General features: G+C 39.9%; 1 protein-coding gene across 5 annotated transcripts in view; it reads right to left on the bottom strand.

Moving 5' to 3' along the window:
• Positions 1–696: 696 nt before the first annotated feature.
• LOC125448285 (spermatogenesis-associated serine-rich protein 2) overlaps positions 697–19,521 on the bottom strand; it is a 114,189-nt gene continuing 95,364 nt past the window's right edge. For 4 of the 5 annotated variants that reach the window (XM_048523483.2, XM_059643351.1, XM_048523484.2 and 1 more), the window contains 4 exons: positions 15,558–15,667; positions 7,458–7,560; positions 5,017–5,222; positions 697–3,177 (listed from right to left, as the gene is read on the bottom strand). In XM_048523483.2, the coding sequence (XP_048379440.1) occupies positions 2,803–3,177; positions 5,017–5,222; positions 7,458–7,560; positions 15,558–15,667 (794 nt within the window). In that variant the 3' untranslated portion in view covers positions 697–2,802. The remainder of the gene's footprint in view (positions 3,178–5,016; positions 5,223–7,457; positions 7,561–15,557; positions 15,668–19,521) is intronic. The other variant, XM_059643353.1, reaches the window with a different exon arrangement.

The raw sequence follows: 19,521 nt of genomic DNA, 5'->3' as shown, positions 1-19,521 counted from the left end.
GGCTTAAAAGATTTTCAGGCAAATTATAGCAGTACTATGATAGCTTTATTCTAGGAACCACTCATTCTGCAAGCTCATCCTTCAGACCACCTTTGTTATGATTGTGGGTGATGAATTAACAATACAAAAGGCGATAACTTAACCCTGTACATGATTAGTAATCAGAAATCTATCAATCTCTTCCTTTAAACATACTCAAAGACTGAACTTCCACAGTCCTGTGTGTGGTGAACCTTTGGCATTCTTTACCCAACAAATTTTAAAAATAACTCTCATCTCAGACGTAAGAGGTATTCCCATTATTATTAAATTTTAACAACCCCCCTCCGCCCCACAAACCCTGTTCGAGAATCACCAACCAGGGAAACATCTTCCCTGCTCCTAACTCGTTTAATCCTCAAGTATATAGTAGGTTTCAATGAGATCACCTCTCATTCTTTGAAGCTTGAGCATAGAGGCCCAGTTTGCTCAATTTTTCCAAAACAGCTCACTAAGGTCGGTTATCTCTCAGAAGTTTAAACCAGAACTGAGTTTTGAAGTCACTATTTTGCTCATGAAATTAATTACCCTACGTAGTTTGTAATTTCATGCACCATGGGAAGTAGTATAGACTGTCATTAGATATGATAGCTCTCTCCATTATGATAGCATTTTGCTTTATAGAGAGAGGGAAAAGTCACAGCTGTACAACAAGGATTAGTTTAGAACACTGCTTTATTCATCAACTAAGTTTTAAACACATGACATACGTCAGGAAAAGATTTTGCACTAAGAGGGAACAGTAATTCTACTGCCTGAGATGCAGCCATAATGTATCAACGTACCAAAGACTGGAAGATTCAGACTCAGTCATGTAAATAATAATTAATCAACTATATTGAGAAAGTGCTTGCTGTCTGCATGGTAACCTAACTTTCAATAATTGATTTTGGTATCCAGCACTTCACTGCTGAACTACCAGAAATATGCTCAGTGAATCTGTGACATGATCCCTTATTCTCAACATCAAGTGTGTAGGGATTAATAACAATAACCATTTACTGTACCTACTTCACACTTTTAGTGGATTTCAACCTATTGTGCAGAATGTGAACAGTTGGAACTTAATTTATTTCATTTGATTCTTGATTCAGCAGAGAATAAAAGGGATATGGGGCTTAGCACCAATGATTTGAGTGGGCCATTTTATGTGGATCCAAAACACTGCATGGCCTTTTTTGTGCTAGCATTCAGATTATTACAAAAATTGCAAAATATTAGCAGGGGTGGAAGTAAAACAGCATATGGTACAAATGAATGTTTCAAAACTTACTAATTTGGTTTGCCCTGGCAGTTCTTAAAAGTCAGTGTTTACCAGCATGAGGGAACAAAAGAACACTTCTGACTTCATTTTGAAAGACAATGTATTTTAACATAGGTGTTATTTTTGTTTAAAAGCACACTTTGCTGTTCTGCGTGCTTCACTTCTCACTCAATTAGTGTCATTACAGGCATTCAATGGGCATGGTTCTAATCATTCATTATTACAATGCAGTTAAAGTAATCAAGTTAAGACAGCAAATAAGATCTACAGATCAAAATTGGACCAGCGCACCAAAGGGAGAGTTACAAAGTCTTCTGTAGATATTTTCCACTTCATGCTTTTATTAGTTTACTGGTAGTAATATTGGTTGGAACGTGTATGAAGTCTTGTGGTTTGAGATCAAGAGCGTACTGAGACTTGCAAATGATTTTCTAAAGGGTGCAGTATCTATATTTAGTGGCACCTTCTCTACGTTCCTTCCACCTTGACATCTAAAACCTATTTTAGAAGGGAATACCGGATCACCTCAGACTTGCAGCACTGAAAGTAGATTCACCCTTCAGAGCTAGATGAATTTATATTGAGACAAATCTAGAAAGAACTTTTGGAGTAACAGACTGAAGCTAGTACAAGTTAGTTCAGCAGCAAAGATACCACTAAAACTTTGGATCAATTCTTTTGTATTCACACTACAAATTCTAACATCAGTGCAAAGTGATTTCGGGTTCCCACTGATATTAAATTTGCTGGTTGACGTCAAAAGGAGGCAGAGACAAACTCCTCCAGCAAATCTCTGTTTCCTATCAGCTAGGCCCTGTCTCTGAATTTGAACTATAATTACAGTGTCAGTGTAAAAGAAAGCCACTTCACACCTGTCTATCATTTTGTGAATACAGGCCGAATGAAGAGGAAATGTTATCTGGCATCTTGTCAGCAACTCAGCTCCACAAAATGCAAGTTTACAGGCAGTTCACTGCTAAAAACAGTTTCATCCAAATACATAACCTATTAGAACGAAACAAAGGGTCACAGTTGTGCCCTTTTACATTTAGATGGTGATCTCCAGCACAACGATCACAGCAAAGTTTGAAGGTCTTTGGTCCTTTGGAGTTTTAAGTGTGTCTGGAATATTTAAGTGGTTGTAATGAACATTACAAGTACAAGGCACTTTCTTTCTTTGAGATGCATAGTGATTTCTTGAAAAGGTCGGTGGTTCAAAGTAAAATTAACTGATTTAATCATGACAAACCAGGCAACAATGGTTAAATAACATTCTAAAGTACAGCCGCGTGCTGGTCCCTCTTCCAGAAGAGATTAACAACAGATAGACACTATCAATTCAAAAACTTGTGAAAATATGAAATGAGCTGAATTGAAAACAAGGAGGAGGAAAAAATTGCAAGGCAAATCACTGGTGGCATAGATAAGGTAAATGTAAACTCATTGTGTTTTATCATATCTAGCTGTGACGCTGGCATGTTGCTGGACGTCAGAAGCTTTCAGCAGTTCACAGAGGTTTCATTTTCACTTGATCTTGGCCTACGCTGAGACAGGGCACTGGCAGGAACAGGAGGTAAAGATGACTGCCTGGGATCAGAAGGTGCAGCTGTGTCATTAGAAGGTGTAGAACACGTTTGACTCTTATCAGTGGTAGAATCACAGGGTGCAGGTTGTGGCTTGTATCGAGTGTTGGAGATTTGGCTCTTATCCATGGTAAAACCACGGGGTGAAGATTGTGGGTTGTATCGAACGTCAGAGTAATTTTTGGGTCCATTGCGGTACCGATTCCTATATTCATTTCTTCCAAAGTGGCTTGGGCCGTTTATCCTATTCTCTCCAGGGCGATAACCTGCTCTCCTATTTCCATGGGGAACCTTTTAAAGGACAGAACAATACAATTAATGGATTATTGTTGTTTTTTGTTTTAAACATGGCTTTTTAATTCCAACCTCTTTTTGCTTATTACATCATGTGCAATTCTGTTAATTTTCCCATGGATGCTAATAATGCCAGATAGTGTGAGGTGAGTGATTCAGCAAGAAAGGTATTTCTGGTCATTGAACTCAAGAATATGCCAACAATTGCTTGTCTGTGGTTGAGGAGTGGTGGAGAAACAAGAATGACAAGCATTGACAGTGAGCTAAAAGGTTTAGCTCTGGCTATTCCTGAAACTGTGGTACTACTCAAGTTTAAAAACTTCAAGAACTGTGGATGCTGCAAATCAGAAATTGCTGGAAAAGCTCAGGTCTGGCAGCATCTGTGAAGATAAATCAGTATTAACGTTTTGGGTCCAGCAACCGTTCCTCAGAATAGTGATCTATATATCTTACACTGATGATTGCTCATTGCAGATTGTTATGTGCATGCCTAAAGCTATTGTGAAAACAAAGGTTGAAGTAGTTTCCTGAGGTGATGTTTCGTATATCTCAAAAATTTAAACAGAATCCTTTTATTGTTACTACTTTATTGGTCAGGGACAGGTTATAAGGAGCATGGTAAAGAAAGGCAGAAAGATATGAGGAGATTCCCGAGTTTGCATTCGTGCTCTACACTTGGTGGCCTACTAAGACAGGGAATTCACAAGAGGTCTGAATTAGACGGTATATATCTTGGAAAATTGAGACACCGGATGAGATTAGCGATAGGGCACATTGAGGCAATGGAGGCATTTGAAAGCAAGGATATGAATTTTAAAACCTGGACAATGCTTGACTGAGAGCCACTGTAGGTCACAGAACGTAGGGATGATACAGAAACAGAAATTAGTGCAAGTTAAGATGGGCCAGCAGTCAGGTGACATGGAGGCAGGAATTGGCTGTATTAATGTTGGCATAAGATTGGAAGCGCATCTTGGTGTCAAATGTGACACTAAGGTTGCAAACAATTCTGATGAAGGGTCCTGACCTGAAACGTCAACTCTCCTAATCTTCTGCTGCCTGACCTGCTGCGATCCTCCAGCTCCACACTGTATTGACTCTGACTCTAGCATCTGCAATTTTTGCTATCTCTAAGGTTGCAAACAGACTAGCTTAATCTGATTGTAGTCTGGAGATGCCTTTAATCTATGCAATACAACATTCAGTTGAAGGAAATTTCTGCTTTTCCAGTACTGCATGTTGGATAAACAATTTAGCAATAGGAAATAGGTGGTGTTGAGATAGACTTGGGGAGATAAAGCAAGGTAGAAAAACATTTACAAAGGATGACTGGCATTTAGTGCAGGTATGATATAGCATGTTAAGAGGCTGTTGAAACAGCAAATGGCAGAGGAATGGGGAGGATAGGTGGGCTGCATGAAGTTTTACTGCATCTCAATTGCAATATTTACAATTTTTTTTAAAGAAAGGAGTTCATACCTTGAAGTTAACATCTGTTCCCAATGTTCACTTTTTTTAAAAGAAACAGACTCCTCCACTATCACACATCCTGCCAAGGCCAACAAGTGTATTCCTTGGAATCTTAAATCCACCACTGAAAGCTCACAAGCAGTTTATAATTGACTCTACCTGTGAAAAGCTTTCCCCTTCTGATTGTCTCCCATGACAATTCAAAAGTGATATCATCCAATTAAGACTTGATAACTTTGCACCAACACAATTCTGAATGAATTTAATCACAATGTAGTAATCAAAACAAGAATACAATTACTTGGGTTATAAACTATTTTCTTTGTTGAGGGAAATATCAACAAAAAGAATATTAGAAGTTCATACCGGTCGATTTGATGAGCAAGTTTGGTTTGCAGAATTGGCTGAAGCAGTGGAAATGTCTGCAGAACACGGACTGTTCTTCATTGACTTAGTACGGCTGAGGTCTGATGTATAGTCAGGAGCTGAAACATCACTCCGGCTCGTCACAGATACAGATGAAACAGAACTACACCTTGATCTGGCAGAGTAATTGTTCTTGGGATGAGACACTACATAAAACAGAGAAAAAATACCCACTTAAGATAATGCCAATTAAGACAAGATTGCTTTGGAATAGCCTTTAAGAGAGATGCAATTGAAAAACCAGAGCAAAATAGACTGGGGCAGAGGTAAAGGGAATTAGAATGTCAGACAGGCAAGCAGCATTGCATACTAAGGAAGAAATGTTTAGAGAGAAAATATGTTACATTGTTCAGTCAGTAAGGAGTATCAGTTTTTGTAGAGTCTGTGCATATTTTGATGGGTGTATTAAAGAAAATGTGAAATTGATGCTTCTGCCTGGTCAGCTCTTCCAGTCACCTGAGAATGCTCTGAAAGTATTCACTGTGTACACTGAGGCAGTTAAGTCAGAAAAAAAATTTGCTTTTATATTGCGATCCCAGGATGTTCCAAAGCACTTGCCATCCAGTTGATTGCTGTGCATTGCAGTGGTAAGGCGACTGTTTGATGCGCAGCGTGAGACTGATGACCGACTAATTATTTTTCTTGGTATCTGAGGTTGGAACGTTTCTCAGGACACCAGAACTCACTACTTTTCTTTAACTAGCATCATAGCATTTTTTACATTTTTCAGAGCAGGCAGGTGGGCCATCAGTTTATTTTCTGATTGCGTTTTTGTGGGCATCCAACAGTCAAAACACGATCCTGGTGAGGCATTGACCTATCAGTTTACATTAGAGTTTAGGGAGATACCAGTAAACTGGAATGAAACTCAAACTTAAAGATGCCTACTGAGATAACTTAAGCTTGTCGTAAGGAATCAAGAATCTTTGGAATTCTTGATATCAGTACAGATTCATTTTTCCTGATGCAAGACAGTGGTATTGCAAGGCTTTTCTTCTATTATACAACAACTGATTTGTGTCACATTTTCAGAGTGGGAACCTCAAAATGTTTGGATACTGGACCAAATTTAATTAAGAGCAGAAGTGTATGAAGGCTTCATGTGAAAGTACTGACACTGATACAATAAAGTGAGAGTCATTAAAACTGTCGTTCTGCTTTTTATCTTTCTTTTCCAGCTTTCTATAATAGAGTTAATTAAGTCAGCTCACAAAGTAGCTGACTATGCAAGTCTTCTTGCAGTGTGGTAAAATTTATAGGGACCCTTCCTTTCTAAGCAGGAAACTCACATTGTTGAAGTACCTGGTGCCCACGGAAATCGCTATAGGAATTGAGCATCCTGCTCTTCTCATTTGCTCCAGGATGTTGCGCAAGTCTTTTCAGCGCACAAGCGGAATTTCTGCGCCGCGATGCAATCAAGTACCTTACTATGCTGGCTTGCAATGAGATTACACCCAGTGACTTATAACAGCTATAAACCTTTAGTGGGAGATGTATTTCAAGTTCTTGTATTAGTCAGAGTACGTGATGCAAAGAATGAACGCAGAATTAGGGGTCAAAAGAGGAAATTGTCCTGGGTCCTGGAGTGCAATACCAAGAACCACTGATTCACATTGGGTATTAGCATCGAAGCTGAAGTGTTCCAGGAAATAATAATATACCTTCGGCGCTCATGTGCTCCTTCAGAAACAAACATTCAAAACTCCCATTCCAATCAATGCACTTTTGTCTCCATCAGATTTCCCTTGCAATATAACTATTGGATCCAGCTGCTGGTTATGATAAACTCAAAGCCTGCTACATTCCCTGTGTGATGGCTTATCAGATTTTGTAAGTCACAGGTTGCTGTACATATTAAAGCATCCGAGACAGAATTAAAATGCTACCTTGGCAGTATACTGCTGCGTTACCAATTATGACTGGACTTGGCAGGTGGCAGCACTGGGCAGCAAATTGGTGGCAATTGATGCAGAGTGTTAATTTGGAACAGGCCATGAGCAAGTTGAAGCTGAAGGATGAAGGCTGACAGTTGCCAAAAGAATCTAGCTAAAAAATTATTTTCAGCACACACAAGTTTAGCTGAAACAGTTGGTTACTGTATGCTGACTTGTTACTTCACATTGACTAAACAGCCTCTTTTAGACTTAACAAACAACTTAGCGGTTCACACTGAAAACATGACCTTAACTACACATTGTTCTTTAATCAAAATAGCTGGCCTACACTCACATTCTGATGCTACATAAATCAATGCATACAATCCAGGTAACACAGTTCAGGTTGTGCTGCAGCCTCTATTTAGAAATGCTCAGTGCCCCACCTCCAAGGATGATTTACAAGTCATTTTTCTATTAAATGTCAGATGCCAAGCCTCATCTTACCTTGTCCAAAGGCTTGGATACTCGCTTTGAGTTCTTCCACATCACAGGTGAACTGTGCACATCGCCCCAGGTCTTCATCATATTTCCGTTCACTAACAAAGTGCTAAAATACATTTAAAAAAATAACTCTAGCAGATGAAGTCCAGGTATATGGTAGTTTAGATTTTTAAATCATACAATAATCATGATTCCTAGTTATGCAACTGGCAATTTGGATTCAGACTGCTGTACAATTTGTGACAATTATTAAAATACAGTCACTTTTGTGCATCGTGTATCTATCAAATATAACTGGGACTGCTCTGATTAAGACAACAGAACACGTAAATCTAAAATTAATTTATATACGTTGTTAATTCTCAGTCATTGTTTAAATCAAGTGAACGCAAGTTTATCTTGTCTACATGACAGTCACTTCCTGTAAAACATACCCGAAATGTGGCCATGGGATAATGGTTCTCAAATTCTGATCACTCACCCAGAATTCCACTGTTTGCTATTTTAGTGCACTGATTTGTTTTCAATAAATGGGTTAATATGGAGCATCCCAAAGCATAACTTCAAGGTGATGTATTAAGACTAAAAGGTTACTATTGTGGCATCAAAATCAAATTCAACAAAAACTTTTAAACCTTACTCCACAAAATGCACAACACTCTCTTCTAAGCATGAAAACATACAACACTACAATGTTATGTAGCAGAAAATATCCTGGCTAATGAGCACAAAATAGAAACTCAATTTTTTGTAACCAGCTGTTAGGAAGTAAAAGGAATTCAAGAAAAGAACACACATCTCTTCAGGGGGTCTTTTTCTCCTACAAGGATTCTATGTGAAATTAATTTGGGTAGTCTTGGCACAGTTCCTAGATGGGAAACAGCTCACACTACACATAAGAGTGGAACCAGTCAACTAACATTGGAACAGAGGGAAATTGCTGAAGCAGAGAGAGAAGGGCTTTGTAAACAAGATCATATCTGTATTACACTTTAACGGAGTTCCTGATTCAGAAAAAAAGTGGCAAGATATTTAGTTCCACAACGTTCATACCTTGCACCATGTTACTGAACTAGCAATCCAAAGGCCGAGCCTAACGATCCAGAGATTATGACAAAGTATTAGAAACACTTAGACCAAGCAGCATTTGAGGAGCGAAAAGGAGTCAATGTTTTAGGCCTTTAATCAGAAGCCCTCATTGAAGGGTTAAGGTTAGGGTTACCTGAACCAAAAATATTGACTTTGTTTCTCTCCACAGTATATAGTTTTTTTTCTATTTTTAACTTCACATTTGAAGTATTTTCAATACTTGGCTTGTATAATGACCCAGAGATAGGAGTTCAAATCCCACCATTGCAAACAGGAAATTTAAACTCACTGAATCAAATAAATCTGGGATAAGAAAACTTGCCTGAGTAAATGGTAATCACAAAACTATTAGATTGTCATGAAAACAAAAAATCATGACTGTCCTTTAGGGAAGGAAATCTGCTTTCTTTACCTGGTCTGGCTTTGCAGAAAATTTAAAAAGTTGTGAACAACTTTAAAATTAATGTATATGATATAAGCAAACTGTAAACAACACGAAGGCATAATTCAAAGTTCTTTTTAATGATTTTCCAAAAAGTTTCATCTTGGGAGCAGAGACTGGAAATAGTGATAGCATTAAAGATGAACAACGTGTTAAGACTAGCAGAACTGAAGTTTATAACATGATAGGGGAGTTGCCTCGGATACAGAGGAGCCTGCACGGTGCACAAGATGAAGCTGAGACCAACTTCAGTCAGAAGTGCTGAGTGCATGATCTATCTTGGTCCCATCTGAGGATTCCAGCACCACAGACGCCAGTCTTCTGGCATTCGATTCATTCTTCATGACACCAAAAGAAACAGATTAAAATGCTAAATAAAGCAAAGGCCATTGGTCCTGACAACATACCAGTGGTAGAACTGAAGGCCTGTGCTCTTGAGCTAGCTCTGCCTCTAAGGCCCTATCCAAACAGTTCCAGTACAGCTACAATACTGGTATCTACCAGACAATGTAGAAAATTGCACACAAAGTAGACAGAATCTAACTGAGGTAACGGACACCTCATCAGATTAACTTTGGTCATCGGCTCAGTTACGGACCGTGCTGTGCGGTGGCTTGAATGCTCAGGGTTCTTGTGGTGCAGTGACTGTCTCCCCAACTCTGAACCAGAATTGCTTAGTTCAAGTCCACCTGCTCCAGAGGGGTGTCGTAACTTCTCTGAACAGGGTGATTAGAAAATATCTACAAATGCTCAACTTGAATTCCAATAGGACAGCTAAGCACCAGACAAAACAGCTAAGTTCCAGAGATCAGGTGGAAGAGATTGCCCTTGACATCAAAGCAGCATTTGACTGACAGTGGTGTCAAGCAGCCCTAACAAAACTGAAGTCAATGGGAGCCAAGGAGAAAACTTTCCAATGATTGAAGCCATACTTAGTACAAAGAAAGATCATAAAATGGTTACAACATCAAAGAAAGCCATTCAGCCCATTGTGTCTATGGTGGCCCTTGTGAGAACAACTCAGCAAGTCCCACTCTTCATCTGTTTCTCTATAGCCTCAGCACAACAAAAGCTCGAGGCCTTTGCAACCAGATGAGTCAAAATTAACTACCTAACTATTCAAGTTCTATTTTCTAGCACTTGGCTCATAACCTTGTCTGCTTTGGCATCACAAGTACACATCCAAACACTGCTCATATATTATTACGGTTTCTGCCACTACAAACCTTACACAGGCAGTGAGTTCCAGATTCCCACCACCCTCTGGGTGAAAAACAATTCTTTGCATCCCCTACAAACCTCCTGCCCTTCTTAAATTTTGTACATCTCTATCATGTCCCCGCTCAGTCTCCTCTGCTTTAAGGAAAGCAACCCCAGTCTGTTCAATCTCTCTTCATCACTGAAGCTCTCCAGCCCAGGCAACATCCTGGTCAATCTCCTCTGCATTCTTATCCAGTGCTATCACATCCCTCCTATAATGTGGATTCCAGAACTGCACACAATACTCTAGCTGTGTCTTAATCAATGTTTTATGCAGTTCCGGTATCATTTTCCTGCTCTTAACCTCCATGACTTGACTAATCAAGGCAAGTCTATCATTTGCCTTCTTCACCACTTTATTTACCTCTCCCACTATCTTAAGGGACCAGTGGACATGCATACAAAAGTCTCTCTGATCCTCGGGGCTTCCCAGGGTCTTAACACTCATTGTGTATTCCCTCGCCTTGTCTGTTCTGCCCAAGTGCATCATCCCACACTTATTTGATTGAATTCCATTTGTAACTCTTCAGCCCATCTGACCAGTTCATCTATATCTCTCGTGAAATCTAAGGCTATCCTCCTTCCTATTTACTACCCTATCAATTTTTGTATCATCTGCAAACTTACTGATAAACCCTTCTACTCTTCAGTCATAATCATTGACATTAACCATAAACAGCAAATGTTCCACTGTGGGACCCTACTAAACACAGGCTTCCAGTCACAAAAGCACCCCTCAACCATCACCCTCTGCTTCCTACCACTCAGCCAGCTGTGTGTCCAAATTTGCCACACTTCCCTGGATCTCACCGGTTCTTACTTTTGTTGTCGGTTTCCAATGCTGGACATTATAAAAAAACCTTGCTGAAGCCCCGCAAATCTTTTTTCATCAGATAATTATCCAATTCCAATTCAAAAGCAACGATTCATTCTGGCTCCATCACATCCTCAGGCAGATCTCATTATAAGGAGGTGGTGACGGCCTAGTAGTATTATCGCTGGGCTGTTAATCCAGAGACCCAGATAACGTTCTGAGGACCCAGTTTCGACTCCTGCCATGGCAGATAGCAGAATTTGAATTCAATAAAAATCTGGAATTCAGAACCTAATGATGGCCATGAATCAATTGTCAGGAAAGACCCATCTGGCTCACTAATATGCTTTAGGGAGGGTAACTGCCATCCTTACCTGGTCTGACCTACCTGTGACTCCGGACCCACAGTAATGGGGTTGACTCTGGGCAATTAGGGGTGGGCCATAAATGCTGCCTGGCCAGTGACACCCTCATCCCGTTAATGTATAAAAGAAAGGAAGATTTTCATGTTATTTGGTTTTGTCAATGACCTTAAATTTGTGTCCTTTGGTTCACTATCCAGTTTCTCCCTGCTCAGATCCCTCATGAGTTTAAACATCTCAATCAAATTTCTTCAATTTTCTCAGCTTCAGATTCAGCTTCACTAATCTATTAATGTAACTGAAGTCCATCATCCCTAGAATCAGTCCTGTTGTGATTCTTGGGAGGCCAATAATTTCAGCCCCAGACTATTGCAACAGGAAGCCCTCATGGTGATGTCTTAGACCAGCTTCAACTAACTCATTAATGGCCTCTCTTCCATTTGAAGTTTGGAAGTGGGGGATATTCACTAACGAATGCACAATATTCTATTCAATTTACAACTTCTTGGATATTGAAGTAATTGATGTCCATATGCAACAAGTCCTAGATGATATTTAGACTTGGGTCAACAAGCATCAGGTGCCATTTGCAGTAAACAGATGCCAGGCTATTACTACCTCTAACGAGCAAGTTTAACCATCTCGCTCTGACATTACTCACATCAAATCCCCACCATCAAAATCAGGGGGCTCCGGTGACCATCAACTGGATCAGCTACACAAGTGCTATGGTTACAACAGCAAGTCTGAGACTAAGAATTCTGCAGTGAGCAACTCACCTCCTGACTCCCTAAAATCTGCTTGCCATCCAAAGGCACAAATGAAGATTGTGAATTAATGCTCTCAAATTGCCAATGTGAAAAAAAGCTCCAACTACACTCAAAAAGCTTGATCCAGGACAACGCAGTTTACCTGGCTGGCATCCCTTTAAAACGTGCACTCCCTGTCCACTGGTCCATTATGTTTGCAATATGTATCATAGGCAAGATACAGCGCAGCAACTGGCCAGGCTTCCTTTGACAGCAATTTTCAAACCTGCAACCTCTACTACCTAAAAAGAGGAACAAGGGCAACAGGCATAATTGAAGACCATCATACATCTGACTTGGAAATGTGTTGCTATTACTTCCATCTTTACCGGTACACAATTCGGGAACTCTCCATCAGCACTGGGCAGCACTTCCACCACACAGACTACAGTGGCTTAACAGGGCTGCTCATTATCATCTTCTCATAGGTAAATAAGGGATGGGCAATAAATGCTGGCCATGCCAACAATACCCAAGCCCCACAAATGAATAAACTCAATTTAGTATCAAGAATTACATAGTTTAAGCAATTCAGTTGTGTATTGATAGAAAATTCATTTAGAAAACTTGCATTTATACAGACCCTGACCACGTCTTTCACAAAACACTTTGCAGGTAAGTTATTTTAAGAAGTCATTGTTGCTTTGTAGACAAATGCAGCAGCTAGTTTGCGCACAGCATAGTCCCGCAAATAGCAATGAAAAAGGGCATAATTAAACTGTTCTTGATGGTCCTGGTTGTTGACAAAGCATTTGCTACTCTTCAAAAAGCATCACAGGATCTTTTATCATTCGTGTGAATGGACAGATGGGTCATTGTCTGAAGTAGAGCACCTCAGATGGTATAGCACTTTTGCACTGGATTTAAATACTTATCTAGATTATATGTTCAAATGCGAGAATGCGCACAAAATTTATAACCTTTTCTTGGAAGCAAGAGTGTGACCACTAAAGTAAGGGTGCATTAAGCATATAGAAGCATGTAGAAGGGACATTTTAATAGTTCAGATCAAATATGAAATGCTAAGAAAATGCAATTTTGGACAAACAATTCCATGCTCTCTACAACCCTATTGCATGATAATGGGTATCTAGTTGTCCCCATTTGATGAAAAAAAATCGCATTATCCAAAGTACCACACAGCCTGAACCAAAAATAAAGCAACCAAACCAATATCAATGATAACGTGTGGGTCATCCATATTTTGAATCAAGCTTCAACTGCAGAATGCTGCAAGGCCTTGATAGTGTACATGGAGATGTTTCCACTGGGAAGATAGAAAAGGACCCAAGGACACAGCCTTAAATGAAAGGACAACCCTTTAGATAAGAGGAGGAGGAATTTCTTCAGCCAGAGGCTGGTGAATCGGTGGAACTCATTGACACAGAAGGCTGTGGAGGTCAAATCATTCAGCATATTTATTCAGAGACAGACAGGTTCCTGATTAGTAAGGGGATCTACGGGTATAGGGAGAAGGCAGGAGAATGGCATTGAGAAACATATCACCCATGACTTGAATGGTGAAACAGACTTGATGGGCAGTACAGCCGAATTCTGCTCCTATATCTTATGTCTAACTTTCTAGTTCATCAAAAACAAGCCACTATTGGTTGGTTGATACATTATTAAATAAATATGGTTTAAGAATAACATGAAGCAGCAAGACTAGGAATTATATTTGCAATCCCTCATATGGGGAGCAATTCACCAGAAGAATGATAAAGGTTTTATTTTCAATATAACAGTTGTCTTAGGATACTCATCTTTTCCACTGGCTAACTCAAACTAAACAATATTTGACAATGCCCGTTTAACTAAGGAATGCTGCATGAGGATACAACACTGGACAGTGGCAAGGAAATATGTAGGAAGATCAGAAGGATGGAACGAAAATACAGGAAATGATTACCATTACAAAACCAAAAGTGCAAGTTTGTCTGTCTATTCTGATGGAGCTAGGTGAAATTACCTTTTATTTATATGGACTAGAGATGAATCAGTCAGCAAAATTAAATTAACCTCCATCTCCTAATGAAATCTTAACTATATGTATTTTAGTTGTTGTGAGGGAAATTGTTCAGAAAGGAAATTGCACGAATGGCACTGAATTATTAGCTTTATTTAGTACAAACATTCAATATTCTTCAACAGAGATAATGGGAACTGCAGATGCTGGAGATTCCAAGATAATAAAATGTGAGGCTGGATGAACACAGCAGGCCAAGCAGCATCTCAGGAGCACAAAAGCTGACGTTTCGGGCCTAGACCCTTCATCAGAGAGGGGGATGGGGGGAGGGAACTGGAATAAATAGGGAGAGAGGGGGAGGCGGACCGAAGATGGAGAGTGAAGAAGATAGGTGGAGAGGGTGTAGGTGGGGAGGTAGGGAGGGGATAGGTCAGTCCAGGGAAGACGGACAGGTCAAGGAGGTGGGATGAGGTTAGTAGGTAGCTGGGGGTGCGGCTTGGGGTGGGAGGAAGGGATGGGTGAGAGGAAGAACCGGTTAGGGAGGCAGAGACAGGTTGGACTGGTTTTGGGATGCAGTGGGTGGGGGGGGAAGAGCTGGGCTGGTTGTGTGGACACAACCAGCCCAGCTCTTCCCCCCCACCCACTGCATCCCAAAACCAGTCCAACCTGTCTCTGCCTCCCTAACCGGTTCTTCCTCTCACCCATCCCTTCCTCCCACCCCAAGCCGCACCCCCAGCTACCTACTAACCTCATCCCACCTCCTTGACCTGTCCGTCTTCCCTGGACTGACCTATCCCCTCCCTACCTCCCCACCTACACCCTCTCCACCTATCTTCTTCACTCTCCATCTTCGGTCCGCCTCCCCCTCTCTCCCTATTTATTCCAGTTCCCTCCCCCCATCCCCCTCTCTGATGAAGGGTCTAGGCCCGAAACGTCAGCTTTTGTGCTCCTGAGATGCTGCTTGGCCTGCTGTGTTCATCCAGCCTCACATTTTATTATCTTAATATTCTTCAACAGGCTGCTCTAGAATAAAAAGAAGCATTGAAGATAGCTTAATGCAGGATATTCAGCAAGTTACTGATGTTAGTGCAGCTTAAACCAAAGTTTTCCTTGTTCTAAACAGAAATTGTGTTACTGATGGAGCTTCAATGTTAAAATAGTAACAAATTTAGGCACTCCTTTTGTTGTATCTACAACAGGTTGACTTTTAGGGTTTCAAACCAAGCTGTAAAAATGTTACAGGTGGTCACTCGTTAAAGGATAAATTTAAAGGGCTAAATATGATCAAGGCAAAGAACAACCAAGCTATGCTTTTAAAAGTGCTTCAGGCTTTCATAATATTTCGACAGCAACAAATTTACCTTAATATCTGCTCTGAGCTCCATGAGCTGTTCCTCAGACATGCGGACTGCATTGTCCGTCATTTTTTTTAATGCTTCAGCTCTCTTCTGACGACTGTCCAAGATATCCACTGAAAAGTGTGCGTAAGTAATAGGATACCATTCAGTACAGCCTTACAATCATGTATAGTAAACCCAAAAAATATCTATTCTACGCACAATGCAGTTTAAACTAGAATTCCAATTTACTATACCTGTTCACTTGCATTTATAAAACACTACTTAAAACAGTTCACAAGTCGATTTTTAAATAAATTAAGTGACCCTTTTGAGGGGACGTTTCATAAGCTGGCGAAGGTTGTATATCAACCCCAAAACACACGTTCAATCTATTTCACACGCATTCAATTGAATCCTTCATGTGTATCAGTTAAAATGAGACTTTATAACAATAGCAACCCTTAGGAGGTGGTTCGTTGGTGCACTGGCTGGTGCTGGAGAACTGGTTACCTGTTGTCTTAGTCAGAAGAAAAGCAAAGGCAATTTCACTCACGAATCAATAAAACACAGATTACAGCATTGTGTTTCATTAACCACTAACAAGAACCAGCTGTTCTGACAGTCATGGTATGGTAGCAGCAGACTGAAAGGCTGCTGAAGTGAGAAATGAGTAAGTTTTAAGGTGGAAGGCTTTGGTGGGAGTGAGAGATTCATAACTCCCCCACTGAAACAAATAATTGTACTTCAGTTGAAAAGTTTCTTTTCCCTTTAACACAAATTCTACAGCTAGTGTTTCATCTAATAGAACTGTTTATAATCACAAAATAAATTCATTTCCAGGTGAGGCCAATGTGTTGGTTTGCTACTTTCGATGAAAACCATTATTAGCACCCCTTTTCCTTTTAACTTTTCAGTGATTGAAAATAAATTGTTTAGAACTGCAACTGCTGACAATGATGTTCTCAAAACATCATTGTGAGAAAGAATTTAAATTGCAGCTGAAATGTCACAATTCCTTAACCTCATGGTAACAGCTGCATCAACTGTAGTACTAATAATGAGCACCTATATATCTTTACAATTATTTGTTTTTTTAATTGCACAATTTATGACCTTAAAACCCAGAACTGACCATGGGAGATTAGTTAGAATAGCAAGGCTGTGCATGTGAAATCAGCAACCAAAAACTGCCAAGATCCAGTATGAACCAAGGTTCAGACAGGCAGTCAACCTAGGCCAATAATTAGGAGGATGTTACCCATAAAGAAATAATTATGGATAATATTCTTTATACTCTATGGATAGGTTTACAGGTCACTTTAGTTATATTCTGCCTCAGTGTTCAGATAGCAACAATCAACACCGTTAACGTCATAGACAGCAGTATTTGAGCCAATCATGACTTTTTGTTTGAGAGCACGTGCAAACCCTTTTGATTGCAATCCATGCCAGACACAAAGTTGGACTATTTCTTTTAAAAGGTCTGTGCTAGAGGCCCAACATTTACATCAACTATCTGGATCTATATTCAATACAATTAACCACAACATGCTATTACAATTTGCAGTGGTTTGACAACTTAGGACAGAACAGTACAGCTGTTATAACTGATCCTTTAAATTCAAAGAAAGTGATTAAAAATCCCTAGATTGAACACATTTTAACCTGGCGTTGAAATACCAACTCATGGCACCAACATGTTTTTGAAGTAAGTTATAAATGCACAATAACACTTATGCTAATCTCTAGGAAGCAGCCAGTGTTGTACATAATCTCAGAAGTCTCCAAAATTTTTAGCACATCAATGGTTTTTCAATAAGTTTAAAAGCAGCTTTAGCTTCTATCAAAGCTGAATTGAAACTTTCTTTAGAAACTGGAAACTAATTTACTTGTAAACTAATTTAGCAATTTCATCTAGATGCATGACATTTTCCCTGAGAAAAGTGCATCATCTGGTGGCCTAGCCAAGAGCCTAGAGCGTATCATTAAGGGGAAATAAATTCAAATAACTCAGAGTCTGGGATTTAATCTGGTGTGGGGTGTGTGTTATATAGGATATGTGGTGCAGAGACAGGTCATTCTGCCAATCTGATCCATGCCAATGTTTGTGGTCCACTCCAGCCTCCTTCCATTTTTCTTCATTTAAATCTATCATATCGTGCAAAGGCCCTTTTTCACAGTGTGGGTGAACAGTGTTGGATACATTTTGGGGGAAACCATTCGCTTCAACCATTCCCTGTGGTAGTGTATTCCATGTTCTCAGCACAAGTCAGGAGTGTGATGGAATACTCCCCACTTGCCTGGATGGATGCAGCTCCAACAACACTCAAGAAGCTTGACACCATCCTGGACAAAGCAACCCACTTGATTGGCACCACATCCACAAACATCCCATCCCATCCACCACCAACACTCAGTAGCAGCAATGTGTACTACCTCCAAGATGCACTTCAGGAATTCACCAAAGATCCTCAGACAGCACCTTCCAAACACATGACCACTTCCATCTAGAAGGACAAGGGCAGCAGATACATGGGAACACCACCTCCTGCAAGTTTCCCTCCAAGCCACTCATCATTGTGACTTGGAAATATATCACTGTTCCTTCACTGTCACTGGGTCAAAACCCTGGAATTCCCTCCCTAATAGCATTATGGGTCAATACACAGCAGGAGGACTGCAGCAGTTCAAGGCGGCAGCTCACCACCACCTTCTCAAGGGCAACTAGGGATGGGCAAGAAATGCTGGCCCAGCCAGTGACACCCACATCCTACAAATGAATTTTTTTTAAAAAGGGAAGCACTTGTTGGGTGAAGAAGTTTCTTATGAGGTATCCATTGGAGTTCTGGGGATCATCTTATATTGATGGCCTCCAGTTATGCTATTCCCCACAGAGGAAATATCCTCTCTGTATCCACTCAAAACCTTTCAGAATTTTAAAACTTCTGTAAGTCCACCCCTCAGTCTTCTCTCCTGCCCCCCCAAGCATAAGTAAAGAGACTGAACCTGTTAATCACTTGTCAGTCTCTCATTAAACTTCAAGACAGCAAAATGCATCTAGTTTTTACATTCTAAACTGATGAGGATCTGCACCTAATTGAAAATAATGTTTAGTTATTAAAAATGGATAAGTCTGTCAACACTGGAATAAGCAATTGTACTTTTGCAATTGTACTTAGATTTAGGCATAACAAGAGATTAAAACTGGAGATAGGGCTGTTTTTGGCACACTTCAGCGTGCATCATCCAGCATTTTTTTTCAGAAACCAGTTCAGATCCACTTGAAAAAGTTGCTATTTTATTTGTGTCTCATATGAACAGAAGTAAATTATTTAGTTCCTTGACTGTTCTGTCATTCAATAACATCACAACTGATTCGTGGTCTAACTTCCTTTACATACTTTTGCTCCAAATCCCTTAATAACTGTGATTAACAGAAATCTATCACTCTCAAATTTGAATCAAATAATTTATCCAGCAATCATTGTTTGTGGAAGAGTTCCAAACAAGTGTGCTTGTGCGCATTTGTGTGTATAAGTGTTTACTAATTCCACTCCCGAAACGTGTGGCTTTAATATTTAGACTACATACCCTACTCTAAGGGTCCCCAACCAGCAGAAGATGTTTCTCTCTATCTAACCTATCTGTTCCTCTTAATGCCTTGGAAGCTTTAATCTAATCACTTCTTTACCTTCAAAAGTTTGAGGAATTGGAGCCTGGTTTGTGTAGTTTTTGCTTGCCATTTAATCCTGGAGAGTCCAGCTTCCAATAAATCTAAGCTGTGCTTCCTTGAAAGTCAATATTTCCTTCTAAGGTATGGTGTCTAGAACTACTCTCGGTACACTAGGTGCAGTTTAATGACAGCTCTGTATAGCTGAGACATGATTTGTAATTTATTGTATTATAGTCCACTGGATGCAGAAGTCTGTAATCTACTAGACTTTTGGATTATTTTCAGGACTTGTTCTTCACAATGATATACCTA

The sequence above is a fragment of the Stegostoma tigrinum genome, chromosome X (assembly GCF_030684315.1).
Source record: "Stegostoma tigrinum isolate sSteTig4 chromosome X, sSteTig4.hap1, whole genome shotgun sequence".
In the NCBI taxonomy this organism is placed as follows: domain Eukaryota; kingdom Metazoa; phylum Chordata; class Chondrichthyes; order Orectolobiformes; family Stegostomatidae; genus Stegostoma; species Stegostoma tigrinum.
The sequence above is the reverse complement of the archived record's forward strand: the minus strand, read 5'-3'. Positions and strand labels throughout refer to the sequence as shown.